The sequence below is a fragment of the Taudactylus pleione genome, unplaced genomic scaffold (assembly GCF_031769625.1).
Source record: "Taudactylus pleione unplaced genomic scaffold, aTauple2 ptg000959l, whole genome shotgun sequence".
Lineage (NCBI taxonomy): Eukaryota > Metazoa > Chordata > Amphibia > Anura > Myobatrachidae > Taudactylus > Taudactylus pleione.
The window spans coordinates 6,594,747-6,609,742 of NW_028285360.1; the positions used below are offsets into that span (position 1 = coordinate 6,594,747).

Sequence of the window (14,996 nt, forward strand, 5' to 3'; positions counted from 1 at the left end):
CCAATGTTAGCATTCTGAAGTTTTCGTCATAATCCATCCAATGGAAGGCTCAGAACAGGCTCCCTAGGTCAAAGTTCTGCCCAGCGTATACCTGCGGGAGATCCGACCAAGACTAAAACCTGCTCCAGGATCCAACAGAACCACCTTGCGTTTCATCCCATTCGGTGCAGGGGTGTCCAAATGCATAACCGGATACACAAACAGACCAAAGAATTTTATATATATATATATATATATATATATATATATATATATATATATATATATATATATATATATAAAGATTTATCGCTGTCGCTGTGTGGTCTAATAGCTTACTTTTTCGATACTAAATAACTACGTAAGACTTGGCATCTTTACCTCGAGAGCTGTGGAAGATATTTCACCAAAAAACAAATCAAACTTCAATATATATATATATATATATATATATATATATATATATATATATATATATATATAATTTTTTTTCTCTCATACAAAACACAGTACCTTTCAGATCCCAGTCACCTAAGCGGTGATAGTAGAATTAAATTAAGTCAGGCTACAAGTAATATTTTATCACATTTTATTACATTTGTAAAGAGCTTTAATATACATTTTTATGGTTTTCATTTTTAACTAGGCATTTAAGGGTCTGAAACATAGCAATAAAGTCAGTACACACGTAGGACTGACCACCATCCATCTCAATACCTTTTGCAGGAGGTTATAGACATATAGGGCCAAATGTAATAGCCTGCTAGTTGCAGCAAATGCGATTCAGTTGCAAGATTTAAAGTGGCAATTTTTAAAGATAAAACCAGCCTGGTGTTGCTGCTTTATATCTGGCTGCTAAGTTGCTGAAATCTCAGTACTTGCCGCAACTCGCAGGCTATTGTATTTAGCCCATAGAATAAATTTTTGTTTATATTACTATACTGTTAGACAGTCAGGCAAACCCGGTAGACTGCGTGTAAATGATTGTGGGCTTTGTTTATTGCATTATTAACCATAATAATAAATAAACTAATTCCAGATAACCTAAATAGGTATTTTGTCTGTGGTTTTTTTAAATAGATACAAAGTTACATATGTGGGGGCTTATGTAATAAGCAAAGACTTGCTTTTAAAATGATTGCAGCTTTAAAAAATATGGGAAGACTCGCAGGAGTTCCCGCAGCGGCTGCAAGTCGCACCCTATTAAATAAGCCCCATGGTCTTAATATGCATGCATGCTGTGCTTCCTGTCTAGGAATACCCAGCACCGTGTACCCCACTGAAGGATATTTGCAGTGCAGTGTCTTCCTTGTCACTACCCAAGAATAAAAGGTAATGCAGGACATCTGTTAAAATGTCCATGCATTTCCATACATTTTACTATTTGAATTGAAGCATTATATACATACATTTAAAAAAGATAATAAATACACACATTTCACATTATCATTTTGTAATTGTTTTCACAGACTTTTCAGACATAAAAATATATATCTATAAATATACATTGTATTATGGTAATTAGGATCTGAGATACACTGCATGAACAAATAAACCCACTTCTTGATTACATAATCAAGATCTGTTTACGGGAGAGGAATGGTGTCTGGGCATCCAATAGTGCCTGTGAGAAATCATCCAGAGGCCTTTGGGTGCATGGTGGAGGAACAAGTTTCCCTCTGCGGATTAAATCACAGAGGTCCCGGATCATCTTGGTAATTTCTTCTCGATCTACAAAAGATAGTTAGGAATAAAAAGGGATACCATATAGAGACAGAAAAATTCAAGCATGTGGGAAGTCATACAATGGTTATAAAAAGGTGGCTGGTGTTTTGGTGTGTAATACATACTGTGATGTCGGTCTCTCTTCCACTGAGTTACCCAAAAGCCACACAACTTCACATTTTTAAATATTAGAGCACTCTGAAAAGAATGGAGGAGAGACATAAAATGATTAAATTAAACCAGTAATCTTACACTCTGGAAACATCTATTTACTGGATGACTTATCAGTGCCTCAGTTAATACGGAATAGGTGCACTTCAGGACAGAAAACAAATGATGTAACACCGATAGGTACTACAAAAAATAAAAGCAAAAGCTAGTTGTTGTCAATTGTCTTAACCATTGTATCTTTAAAAGCACATTATATGCATGGCTTAAAAAGAGTTGGGTACGAGATCCTGGCGGTCACAATACTAACTGAGTCATCCCGACAGTCAGAATCCCGACCCAACTAAGTACCCTAACCCTCCCCCCCCGCAGCCTAACCCTAACCCTTACTGTCGGGGTGCCGGCGGTCAGGATTCCGACTGCTGTTGGGATTCCGGCACCGGTATTCTTATGAAGGCAGTATGCACTTCCGCCACTTAATAATCAAGCACAGTATTCAAACAGGACAATAGTAAGTCCATCAAGAAGGTGCGCTATTGGACAAAACCAAATTGAGCTGCAAGGGGAGTCAAATGTAAAATGAGCTGACAGATTCAGACTTGAGCACATCATAACTTTAATTTGCGGTACTACATACATGCATTTCTCATTCATGCAACAAAAATGGAAGAATTATTAACACTAATTTAATTTCCTTATAATACACCATGGCAGCCATAATGTATGGGTTAACTCCTTATTCAGCCAAGTAGAGGCAGGAAAAAACAAATAAATATGTGTGACTACCCTTTCCCAATTGGTCCTAAAAAAAAAAAAAAAAAAAAAAAAAAACACAACACGGCTGGGAATATCGGGCTGCCATGGATTATTTCAGGAAATAAAATTAATGGTATTAATAAAGGTAATAATTCTTTCATCTCCTTTTCAAATTCCAAAGGTAGCCGTAATGTATGGGACATATTCAAAAAGATATATGAAAGAAGAGGATGGTTTAAAATAGAAATCAACATTAAAAGTGCACTGAATATGCAACAAAATAATTCTCAATGGACGCCATTCGAAGGAATCAAGAAGATAATGGGTATGATTCAGCAGTGAATTCTGCGGCGTCAACTATTGCCATAGTCGTGGCTGTGACAATATTGAAATGCTAGTACCAGCCTTCCCCTGGTGTAGTAGCCTGTGTTTGAATGTGCAAGTACTGAAATGCCCACTTCCTGAGTCTCTGCACGCTGTAATAGCACCAATGATTTTTTTTGTAGACACCACCATCGGTGCACCAGCCCTATGGCAGGTGCGGTTTCTCCATCTGATTATGGGGTCTGTGGCTGCAGCTGTGCGTCTAGGAAGGTGACACGCCCACAACACTCCCATAACATGCACATGAGGTGGATTTTGTTTTTGCAACCACTTCTAACCACCTCCCAATCACCACCTAGGAATGTCCAACACTTTGCTGCCTGTCCCGATTAAAACAGCATCTTTGTGCGTACACGGTGTAATGCAAGCATGCATTGTAGAGGCTGACATATTTGCACATGCGCGGTTGCAAATAATTCCTCAACCTCGTGAATATTGACATTACATGCGCCTCTGAAACAGGCCCAATGTCTGCTAAAGATATGAAGAGATGAGGGCGGAGGCCCGAATATCCAGTAAGGCACAACCACACTGGTAGAAACCATCCTTTTTACTTCTGGCACTTCACATCTGTTTATGCAATGACATAATTTATCCATCTTACAAGAGTATGTTTGGTTGGAGCATGTCCCGGACGAGTTCCTACAGGATGGACAAATAGTTGATTAGTCTTCCTGAATTCATTTGTTCTGGAGATGTAACCCAAAAGTGCCCAGACAAGGTCCAGTATTTAATTGGTTTTCTTTATTATTAGTTGATTGTGGGCAGAAAGATGAAAAGTATGACTTATTGATTGATATGAATGAAGAAACTACTTTACGAAAGAAAGTAGGATTAGTTTGCATCCCCTGTATAAATGTTCAAAGATGGCTCCTTATACTATAGAGCATGTAACTCACCCACTCGACAGACAAATGTGATCGCTACCAGAATCAATTTCAGTGTATTCCATTTAAAGAAGACACCTAGCAAAGGCTCAAAGGGATTGTCAGAGCATCCAGTACTAGATTTTAATCCTAAAGGTGCCACAGAAGGAATGATGTATTGTTTACTTATCTTTATTTGCCCCTCAAAAAAAAGTATAGAAGAACAAGTTCAGATGCCAATCTGGTGTCCAGTATAACACTAAGACCCTGATTCAGACCGGCTCGCTGTTCGGCCTCCTGGCCACTCGCTAAGCTGTGGGTGACCACCCACAGCTTTAGCGAGTGGCCAGGTGATGGTCGCGACCATCGGGGCTTGCGACGAGACCCCTGTGGCAGGGTCTCGGCTGTCGCAAACCCCAGTGAGCTTCCGGCTCTAATAGAGCCGGAAGCTCATGAGTGATGTCAGTGGGGCCCCCTCCGTTCAGGCAGCCAAACCCCCCCCCCCCCCCCCCGACTACCAAACGTGGCGAGCTGTCGATCAACATCGACAGCCGGAGCGAGGGATTTCGGGCTCGCGTGCGCACAGCCTGTGGACATTTAAACATGAAGAATTGGCGCCCGATGCATAAGATTGGACTTATTTGGCAGATACCAAGGCAGTTCAAAGCCTGCGAGCCCTGAGTGCGTATGCTTTGAACATCTAGGACTGTACTTCTGAACTCCACTCTGGCGGTCGGCCGCGACAGCACATACACTGCCCATTTGGCCGACTTGAAGCTCCAAAATATTGCATCATACGGACACACTGGATGGTTCTGCATGCCTGATCTATCAATATTTTGCAACCAGTAGCGCAAATGAACAGTGCAATTATCTGGGAAATCTGTCGATATCAGGTGGATCGCCCAAATAATTATATCGTATCTGCCCAGCATAAGACTATAACTCATATGTTATGGTTCTCATGAAGTGTGAAAAGGAAAATGCAATTGTAACCCTTGAAACATGATTTGTCCAGGTGAACATTTACACACTTTAGTTAAATATGTTCAGAATATGTTCATTATTATCAGTGTATTTCATATGCAGAACTACATAGCTTTTCCACAGGCCTACAGTACAAGAGAGACTTGGGGTCATTCCATGTGCTGATTGTGCACTGAGGAGCTGGTGACAGTTGCACCCACCCCCACTTTGAGGACTATAGTTTGCTACTGTTGCATATTGTGAAGAAAACTTTTCGGAAAGTTAGTCTGACATATATGCCACCCTTCATATAAAATTTTTATCAAAATTGGAGATGGTCAGGTGGGGACCCCTGGTCCACTTGACAAAATATATTGAGACTTGTAACTGTTCTCTGTTGAATAGCTCCTTTAAACCCTGGATCTAATTGTAGTTAGAATGTTATTTACTATTAAAACAGGATTTTGGTACTTACCGATAAATCCCTTTCTCCGATTCCACAGGGGACACTGGAGTTCAAGACAGTGGGGTATAGACGGTGGTAGAGTAGAGCCTGGCACTTTAAATAATTTAGAAGTGTGACTGGCTCCTCCCCCTCTATGCCCCATCAGCCCCAGTTTAAGAACTGAGCCCGAGAGGAGACGGAGGACAACAGGAAAACGAGGAGAAGGAGAAGACCACAGAACGGAACAATACCGACTGAAGGAAAACAGAGGAAACCATTGCAGGGAACACATGCAGTCACACAACTATATAAAGACCCACAACAGGCAGGTACGCCGCGCCGGGCGGGCGTCCAGTGTCCCCTGTGGAATCGGAGAAAGGGATTTATCGGTAAGTACCAAAATCCTGTTTTCTCCTTCATCCACTAGGGGACACTGGAGTTCAAGACAGTGGGGACGTCCCAAAGCCAACCTCCCGGGTGGGAAGCGCGGAGAACATGCCGACCCTTCGGCCAACCGAACAGGGACCGCATAGAACCGGAGGTTCAACGGAAGGCAAGAGCTGAGAATCAAGAGTCGTGAGCCAGGAGACAAACAGAACTCCGTGCGGAACAGACACAGAATACCACAACGTACAGTAGTCGAATGGAATAAGCGGCTAGCGAGAAAACACCCTCAGATGAGAAGCATCAGAACACTGTAAACTCAGCTGAAAACAGACCAAGCCATACTGTTGGGAGAAGAGAACTCCTACCCGAATCCATAGGAGAAGGGCAGTAACCCGAGAAGAAACCTCAAGGAAACCGTACCAGAGTCGGAAACAGGAAGCTGCCACATTTTGCAGATAGCAGAATACCAGCACTGCTGGACATAACTCATATAGATAGAAGTATAACGATACCAATCTACAAAAACAGAGAGTCCACAGACTCCTCACAAAGAGTATACAGGGAGGTAAAAGTCAAGGCCGCACAGTCGCCCTGAACCCTTCTGGAAGTCCAAGTACTACAAAGTTGTTAACCAGCGGAAGGATGAGACCATAGAAATCTCCAAAGAGAGGAGATCACCCTGGCCATGAGGCGGCTTCGAGAGGATTGAGATTACAATACCTTTCAGAGGGTCAGACCGCAGTACAACCCATGCTGAGAACAGGAATAAACCAGCAACTGAAACCCTGACGCTAAAGAGAAACAACGGACAACTTCCAACATGATGGAAGTGCATAGGCAGTAGTAACTGCTGGCCTGAACATAGCATGAGAAAAACCAGGAAGATACCAGTCAGGTACCTGTCAGTATGATAAAAATATCAACAGCTACTGAACAGGAAACCCACCAGGCCCCCTGAGTGGAACATAGTGACTGTCACACTTCTATGTAAAGATGTGCAGTAGCCCAGAGATGTGCTTTGGTCCATAACGCCAACAGATTCTAGTAGAATTGGTTCTCAATGTTGTAACTATGCACCCACACTCCAGGAAAATTCTAAAGTGTAGAGCCAACTGATTAAAAGAGCGGATGGCTGCTAGGAGGCAGTAAGGGAGAAGAACTCTATGTATGTCAGTTTACATGAAATAGGAGCCTCTACCGAGGCATTAGTGGGTAAGCTCTCACCTGTGAGCGACCAGAAGCCTCTGGCCGAAATGTAGAATGTCACTGACCTGTTCTATCGCAAAGCAACCCGCCACATTAGGAATAGAGAGTAGCTTCAGTGGGCTAAGACCAATGGTCTACAGCACATACTTCAGTCTGGAGATGTGCAGTAGAAAATACTGTGGAAACTAGTAAAATGTTAGTGGAGACAAGAAGGTCGTAAAACAGGACTCTACCTGAGCCTGTTCCATTAGAGACGTGTATCTGTAGATTATACTTATACCCCAAAAACGGTCTGCTAGTTTAAGTATCCTTACACCAATATTTACAATGTGTATTATGCCCACCAATCTAATATAACCCAGGTCTGTCCCTGCCTAAATCGGTAGGTGGCCCTAGGCCTTCAAGATATGAATTGTACCTAAGGGCCCTTTAGACTCATTCTATTGAGATATGCGACAATAATATGGAGTACCGGAATCGATACTGAGAAGGGTACCTGTACTTAGACATAGAACTCGTTAGTTATCCCAAGCAAAGAAGGGAGTGATAACCCCAGTAGGGTTAAACAGAAAACAGGTTTTTGTTTCCCAATTATTAGGAAATATACAAAGAATGGGCGTCTTACAAGCTTGCTACCAAGTGCATCACTGTAATGATAATAGGTCCCCCGAAACGGGGCGCCATAGATATAGACTGACATGAACCGAGCTATATAAGTATATATCCTTATATACATGTGACATGTCTAGGGTCCATGCTAGAAGCAATGCCTTAGGGAATTGTGACTATCACTATGTAAGCTGCAGCACATGACTTTAGATTATAGAGCCACCATATAATATGTATGGATATAGCCTACAGCTTCTGGTAATCCCAGGCGGCTTCCCATGCGTGGTATTATAGGTAACCTAATGCTTGTGGAAGTATAGGCCTCCTACACATATACATGTATATACACACACAACCCAATCCCCCGGGAGAGATTGTGTTAAGCGGAGTTATTGTACCAACTTCCGCATCAGGAGTCCAGCCTCCAATTGCAGCCTTCTATCAATATGCTAGGTATCAGACATAAAACTGATAAGAACAGATCCTACCCCTGCTCTTATGGGAAGGATAAGAAGCGATATCCATATATGCATACGCATACCTACATACAAATTTAGTAGGTGACGATAATATTGTAAAACTAGAACATGAGCAAAAATTAAAGCCATGGAAGGAACTCCAAGGACAAATTTCATTCTAGCATGTATATGTTTCTACTACAGGGCTAGTATAAAATACAATATACATTATATATATATTTATATATACATATATATATATATATATATATATATATATATACACACACACACATATATACATACCATACCCGTGGCTTACCCCCCCGCAGGGGGACTGCTCATGTACCGCGTGTGGCCGTCACTCAGCTACTGCGCAGGGGCAGGATATGGTAGCTGCGTGCTGTCCCAGACTGGTTTCGATCCTGGGACCCTTCTGTTACAGGTGTACTCGCCTTAGCAGGTGAGCCCTTTTAGCGCCAGATTAACCCACTTTTCGAAGTGGGAATCAAAAAGACTACCTCAGTGCTGTGAGGCAGTAATGCCAACAACTACACTAGCCGCACGTTACTAACCTCTTCCTGTATGTGCTGCCGAAGGGAACACATGAGATATAAATAGATGCACATATGCATACCTTCTAAGGTAAGCACAGAAAACTGGTGAAAGGTTTTAAGACCAGCCTATAATGTAGTATATGTGCTGCCACATATCTGCATGGGAAGTCTCTTTAAGGCGAGCCCATGTGAGGCATAAGCCTGGGGATGGGACGCCAAAGTGTGCTAACCCTGGGTGAAGGGTATGCTATAACCATAAGTTCTGGCAGCAGCACCAGAACAGTAGAGCTAGTACACCATGAGGCTATGATACTTCACAGGCTGAGATATCAAGCCATTAGATTAAGCTAGGCGCCCTTTGTTAAAGAACGAAGGGAAGCCTGCCAAGCGGCGCTGCATTGGCGGGACTGTCTCGCCAACCCCTCGCTTCTAGCTGTGATGCATCGATTGAACTGGCCTCTTTCAGAACCGCCTAACGTGGTGTTATGCGCAAAAGGGAATTGGGCTAGTGCCCATACAGCTAGCAACCAGCTATCCACTGTAGCTAGCACTAAACTCCTATTATACAAGGACAGGGCCTCCCCTACCTTTTGCGCTGAAGCACTCCCAGTGTGGTAGTCGTAAGAGACCCACGCTAAAGCACTCCCTGCTGCAGGTAGTGCACTGAGCTATACTGCTTGTGTGCAGGCAGTAACTACAGTCCTTAAAAGGGAAGCAGGGGGGCTGTTTTTTCATGAATACCGCGCTGTGCGTGTGCAAACTGCTACACTCCAGTTAGCACAGCGCTGCTAGCCCCCTTATAGTATAAAGCGGTGATGCTGTCCTGCTGTGACAGGAGTGTGATGGTCGTACAGCGCTGCATCGTGGAGCCGCATTGTGCTGGTATAACGTAAGGCTATTAGCCCTATGTTATAGCTAACGGAAGCCTGCTCAGCCCAGCCAGGAGCTGCGGGACGCGGCATCTCCTCCTGAGATTTAGATGAGGAGCGTTGCTAATTGTTAAGATGAGCCTAAGCAAAAACAGTGCTGCCTGCACCGGGAGAACATACAAACTCCACACAGCAAGAGCCGTGGAGAGATCCGAGCCCTGCGCTGATACTTATTTGTAGCTAGCACTTAAAAGCACTCCCTCCTACTTCTACTTTTGTGCTAGCAGCACTCCCAGCGTGGGAGGGGGAGGGAGTCGCATTAATTAACCCTGTTGCAGGAGTTAGGAGGCAGCCGCGCTCATTCAGGCGCTGGTCTGCACTGCACTGCATATTTAACCAGCGGTAGGCAGTGGTGGCTGCCCCGCTGGTTGGGCTGTTGCGTGCTCGCAATTAGGGCCGCGAAGGGGGCGTGGCTTTACCCCGAGTGCGGCCGCCATTTTAGTACTGGGGGGCTACTGCTGCCTGCTTTAGACGCGGCAGGATGCCCTCCCAGGTACCTCTGAGGTCCCTTCACGGGGGGACTAATACCGAGTATGTCTGCGCAGCCGCGCTAACGGACCGGCAGACCGCGCTGCTCTCAGATGAGGGCTTAGAGCACGAGCCCGACTACAGATGGCGCGGCTCTTATTAGACGCGGCAGGATGTATGACGCCCTATCAGTGTGTGCGCGCGCGTGCACTGTAAGGCTCGCCTCTGCCCACTTACTAGGAAAAAGTGGGCTGGGCGTAATGTAGGGAAGACATCCTTCCTCCCGGCCCTTCTGAGCGGGGTACGGGAGCATCAGCAGACACATCTATAAGGCTGGGCCCTTGTCTCAATAAGGGAAGCCTCTATACGCGGGTACTCCTACACCAAGGATCGTGCTGCTTGTCAGCGCTGCCTCATGTAGAGGGACTCGTCTGGTCTCCTGAAGCCCGCCATTACACTACCAATGGCAGATGGCAGGACCTCCCCTGTGCTACACTATTTAGTGAGCAGCGGTGCGGCGTCTGTCATTTGTGTGATCTTACTCACACCGCCCAGCGTTTCTACTCCCATATAGAGAAGGGAGGAACAGGCGTCTCAGTGACAGTCACGGAATCACTGCCGCTTAACACGCACTTGCAGGGGCCCGCGCTCCATCCCCTCGTTAATAGGAGGGGGATGGCTAGGTATAAGCCAGAGACCCGGACGCTGACTGTGAGTGCAGCGGCAGGTCTCGTCAGCAGCTCCGACACTACCACTTTTACTGGCAGGGGGAAGGAGCCGTGTGTGACAGCCATGCAGTGTGCGCTGTCCCTGAGCCCAGCGTTTTGGCCCACCACTCCAGCTAGTCAGGAGTAGTGGGATATACTTACGGACTGCTGCGGCCGGGTTGCTGGGCAGGGGGGCAAATGAGGAAACCCGGACACGAACCGGTTTCAGTTGTGGCGGGTCCTCATGGAGTCCGATGACTCTGTTTAAAGTCCCCCCTCAGGGTCACCGGACACAGACTGCAGTAGCCGTGTGGTGCCCTCCCGGCGGCTCCCACGTAGCAGGCAGACTGCCACAGTAAGCAGCCTGCCTGTCCTCAGCTTGTTAAATAAAAATAAAAAATAAAAATTAAAAATTATATGAGAAAGGCTGGAGACAGCCTCATGTGCGACCGGCTCTCTCGGGCACATTCTAAAAACTGGGGCTGATGGGGCATAGAGGGGGAGGAGCCAGTCACACTTCTAAATTATTTAAAGTGCCAGGCTCTACTCTACCACCGTCTATACCCCACTGTCTTGAACTCCAGTGTCCCCTAGTGGATGAAGGAGAAATAGATCTAATAATAAAAGTGCAAACTACTGTACTAGTACTTGAAAAACCTCTTTGTGCAAGGCCCACTTTTGCATAAAAATGTGGGGACTTGGGCCCTGATTCAGAGCCGGACGCTCTGACCAGAGCGCTCGCTCTGAATCAGGGCCCTCCTCCATTAATATGGAGCGTCCTCCTGGACGCTCGTATAGCTGTGGGTCAACACCCACAGCATATACGAGCGTCCAACAAGATGGTCGCGATGGTCTTGACCATCGCGACCATCGGACTTGCGAGTGAAACCCTGTGGTCGGGTTTCTCAACCACAAGCCCAGGAGTGATTTTGGCTCTATCAGAGCCAAAATCACTCCCACTGACATCACTAGTGATGTCAGTGGGGCCGGCTTCAGACGGTAGGCGTTCCCATGGGAACGCCTCCGTCTGGCAGGCACGCCCCTGGCACGCCCACCAAAGGGGGCGTGCTGTCAATCAACATCGACAGCACGCCCCCTTTGGTGCGAGACCCGGAGCGATGGAAAGTCCTTCGCTCGCCGGGTCTCGCGCGACGGAGATCCCTCCGTCGTGCGCATGCGTAGTGGGGACCATCGACCCACTTGCGAGCGTACTGCCGCTCACGAGTGGGTCTGAATGACCCCCTTGGTTCAGAACCCTTTGTACACCCCTTTTTAATGACTAATTAGGAAAAAAAAAAAAAAATAATAATAATCTAAATACACCCTATAAAACACGTCAATTTTGGGACTAAAATGTGTTGGAAATGGACATAAAGTACTGGGCCAGGTATTTTGGGGTGCTGTATGGATGGGACAGGTGTTTTTAGGATTAACACGAGGATGCAGCAGGTGTATTTTTAAAACTTTTTTAGAATGCACTTTATATACACAAAAATATACTAGTACCCATTTAAATGAACCCCAGATTTAACTACAACAATTATTTTTCAAAAAAGAAATGGCTTTTTTCACACTTATGCAAATAACAGCCCTATGACTCAATTTAAGAAGCTAAAATACTTTTATTATGTCTATTAATACACTAGGTCTATTAGTACACTTCTATATTGATTTCCCGGGTCAGTTAGGCTTTTTAGGGGGTACAGAGTTAAAAACCTGTCCTTTTCGCTATTCGCTGCATTCGCATATATGCGCTTTCGCCGGTTTTAAAATTGAATAGGGCAAAGAGCAGGAGCGAGCATTGTGTAAGTAGGCAAAAAAACACCCCAAAACAGGCGAATGAGGCGAAAACATCTCTCTTATCGCTGATCTCGGCTTTTCGCCGCTAATTGAATCCGGCCCTAAGGTTTATTAGCCATCTCAATGATATTTTCACAAGGGAAAAAGCTTTAAAACAGGACATGGACATATTTAAGGCAAAGGTTGACAAATGCTCTGCTCTAAGGGAATGGAAAAGACATCCTAAACTAGTGTAACCTAGAAGTTAAATAAGCATTACATATTCCGTAGATAGATAGAAAGATGAAATACTCACCACTGGTATAGTGACGGGCTGCTTAGCCATCCCTCCATATGTTACCATTGTGCCGCCATAACTAAAGGACAATAAAAATAAGAGTTATGGTATAACATACCTTTGTTAACTTTTTCTTCGAGGTACATAGGAATTACCTTGGGGCATGTGGTTGGAGTTATCCAGGCACCAAACAGTTACAAGCTTTAGCTCCCAGGATGCACTGGGTCCTCCTCCATATATACCCCGCCCCTGGTTACAGGCACTTAGGGCCTGATTCAGACCCGCTCGTGAGCGCTGAACGCTCGCAAGCGGGTCGATGGTGCCCTAGTGCGCATGCGCACGACGGAGGGAGCTCCGTCGTGCGCATGCGCGAGACCCGAATAGCGACGGCCAAGCCGTCGCTATGGATCTCGCACCAAAGGGGGCGTGCTGTCGATGGCGAGTGACAGCACGTCCCCTTTGGTGGACGTGCCAGGGGCGTTGCTGCCCAGACGGAGGTGTTCCCATGGGAACGCCTACCGTCTGGGGCCGGCCCCACTGACATCACTAGTGATGTCAGTGGGAGTGCTTTTGGCTCTGATAGAGCCAAAAGCACTCCTGGGCTTGCGGCAGCGAGACCCTACCGCAGGGTCTCGTCTCCAAGCACGATGGTCACGATGGTCTTGACCATCGCGACCATCTTTTTGGCCACTCGCATGAGCTGTGGGTGGTCACCCACAGCTATGCGAGCGGCCAGGAGGCCAATCCAATAATAGGTAGGACGGCCCTGATTCAGAGCAAGCGCTCTTGTCGGAGCGTCCGGCTCTGAATCAGGCCCTTAGTTTGTTACCAAGCCCAAGGCAGGAGAAGGAAAGAAGAGAAGGAAGGACAATTGTACATCTCTTTAACAAGAGGGAATCATTGAAATACAAAAGAAAAAAAAAAGGATTACCCAAGAATACCAGGTGCATTAGGGTGGGTGCCCTGTGGACCTCGAAGAAAAAAAAAAAAGAGTTAACAAAAGGTATGTTATACCATAACACTTTTTTTCTTCTTCGGGTTTCATAGGATTCACAGGAATTACCTTGGGGATGTCCCAAAGCAGTTTCCTTAAGGGTGGGGATGCTCCTGTTTAGTAGAAAGGAGAATTCGACGCCCAAAGGAAGCATCCTGAGAGGCAAAAGTATCAAATGTGTAATATTTGAGAAAAGTGTGGACGGAAGACCACATGGCTGCCTTGCATAGTTGTTCAGCAGAGGCACCACGACTGTCCCACAGATCGAGTAGAATGTGCTGTCACTATGTTTGGCACAGAGAGATCAGCTTGTCTGTAAGCCTGAGAAATAGTCATACGAAGCCATCTAGCCAGAGTCTGTTTGTTAGCTGGCCAGTCTCGCTTATGACAGCCATATAACACAAAAAGAGAATCCGATTTCCTAATAGAGTTGGTGCGATCCACGTAGAGCCCGCACCACATCCAGAGAAGATTCACCTACCGAGAGGTCTGAAAACTGGAAGGCTGGAACCACTATTTCTTCATTCACATGAAAGCGGGATACTACCTTAGGAAGGTAACCCGCCCTGGTACGAAGAACAGCTTGATCCTGATGAAAAATCAAAAAGTGAGAGTGACAAGAATAGGCTGCCAAATCAGAGACCCTGCGGACAGAGGAGATATCAAGAAGAAAAACCACCTTCGCTGTCAACCACTTAAGGTCTACTGATTTCAGGGGTTCAGATGGGGGAGCCTGTAGAGCCCTGAGAACCAAAGACAAATCCCAAGGAGCTATGGGAGGGACAAAGGGAGGCTGAACCCTCAGAACACCCTGAAAAAAATGTTCTAACATCAGGCAGCGGGGCGATCCTACTCTGAAACCAAACAGTGCAGATACCTGAACTCTTAGGGTGGCCAGGTGGAGACCCAGTTCTAACCCAGCTTGGAAAAAAGCAAGCACTCATGAGACCCTAAAAACTTCAGGATCATATTTTCTATACTTACACCATCGAAAATACGAGTGCCAAACCCTATAATAGATGCGGGCAGAGGAGGGCTTCCGTGCCGTAAGCATCGTCTGAATTACAGACGTAGTAAAACCCTTGGCTCTTAAGATGGAAGATTCAAGAGCCATGCCGCCAAAGACAGACGGGGGAAGGTCCGGATGCAGACAGGGACCCTGTGTTAACAGGTCCGGCCTTAGAGGAAGAGGCCATGAAGTGTCTATGGAGAGACTCTGAAGGTCGGTGAACCAATGGCGTCTGGGCCAAGCCGGGGCTATCAGTATTACTGTTCCGCCCTCTTGCTTGAATTTCCTGATGACCCTTGGGAGGAG

At 45.8% G+C, this 14,996-nt stretch overlaps 1 protein-coding gene across 2 annotated transcripts in view; it reads right to left on the bottom strand.

Annotated features, from left to right (window-relative positions):
* Positions 1 to 551: 551 nt before the first annotated feature.
* MECR (mitochondrial trans-2-enoyl-CoA reductase) overlaps positions 552 to 14,996 on the bottom strand; it is a 36,560-nt gene continuing 22,115 nt past the window's right edge. For both annotated transcript variants that reach the window (XM_088459945.1, XM_088459946.1), the window contains exons 8-10: positions 12,706 to 12,766; positions 1,830 to 1,902; positions 552 to 1,710 (exon numbers count right to left, since the gene is read on the bottom strand). In XM_088459945.1, the coding sequence (XP_088316071.1) occupies positions 1,547 to 1,710; positions 1,830 to 1,902; positions 12,706 to 12,766 (298 nt within the window). In that variant the 3' untranslated portion in view covers positions 552 to 1,546. The remainder of the gene's footprint in view (positions 1,711 to 1,829; positions 1,903 to 12,705; positions 12,767 to 14,996) is intronic.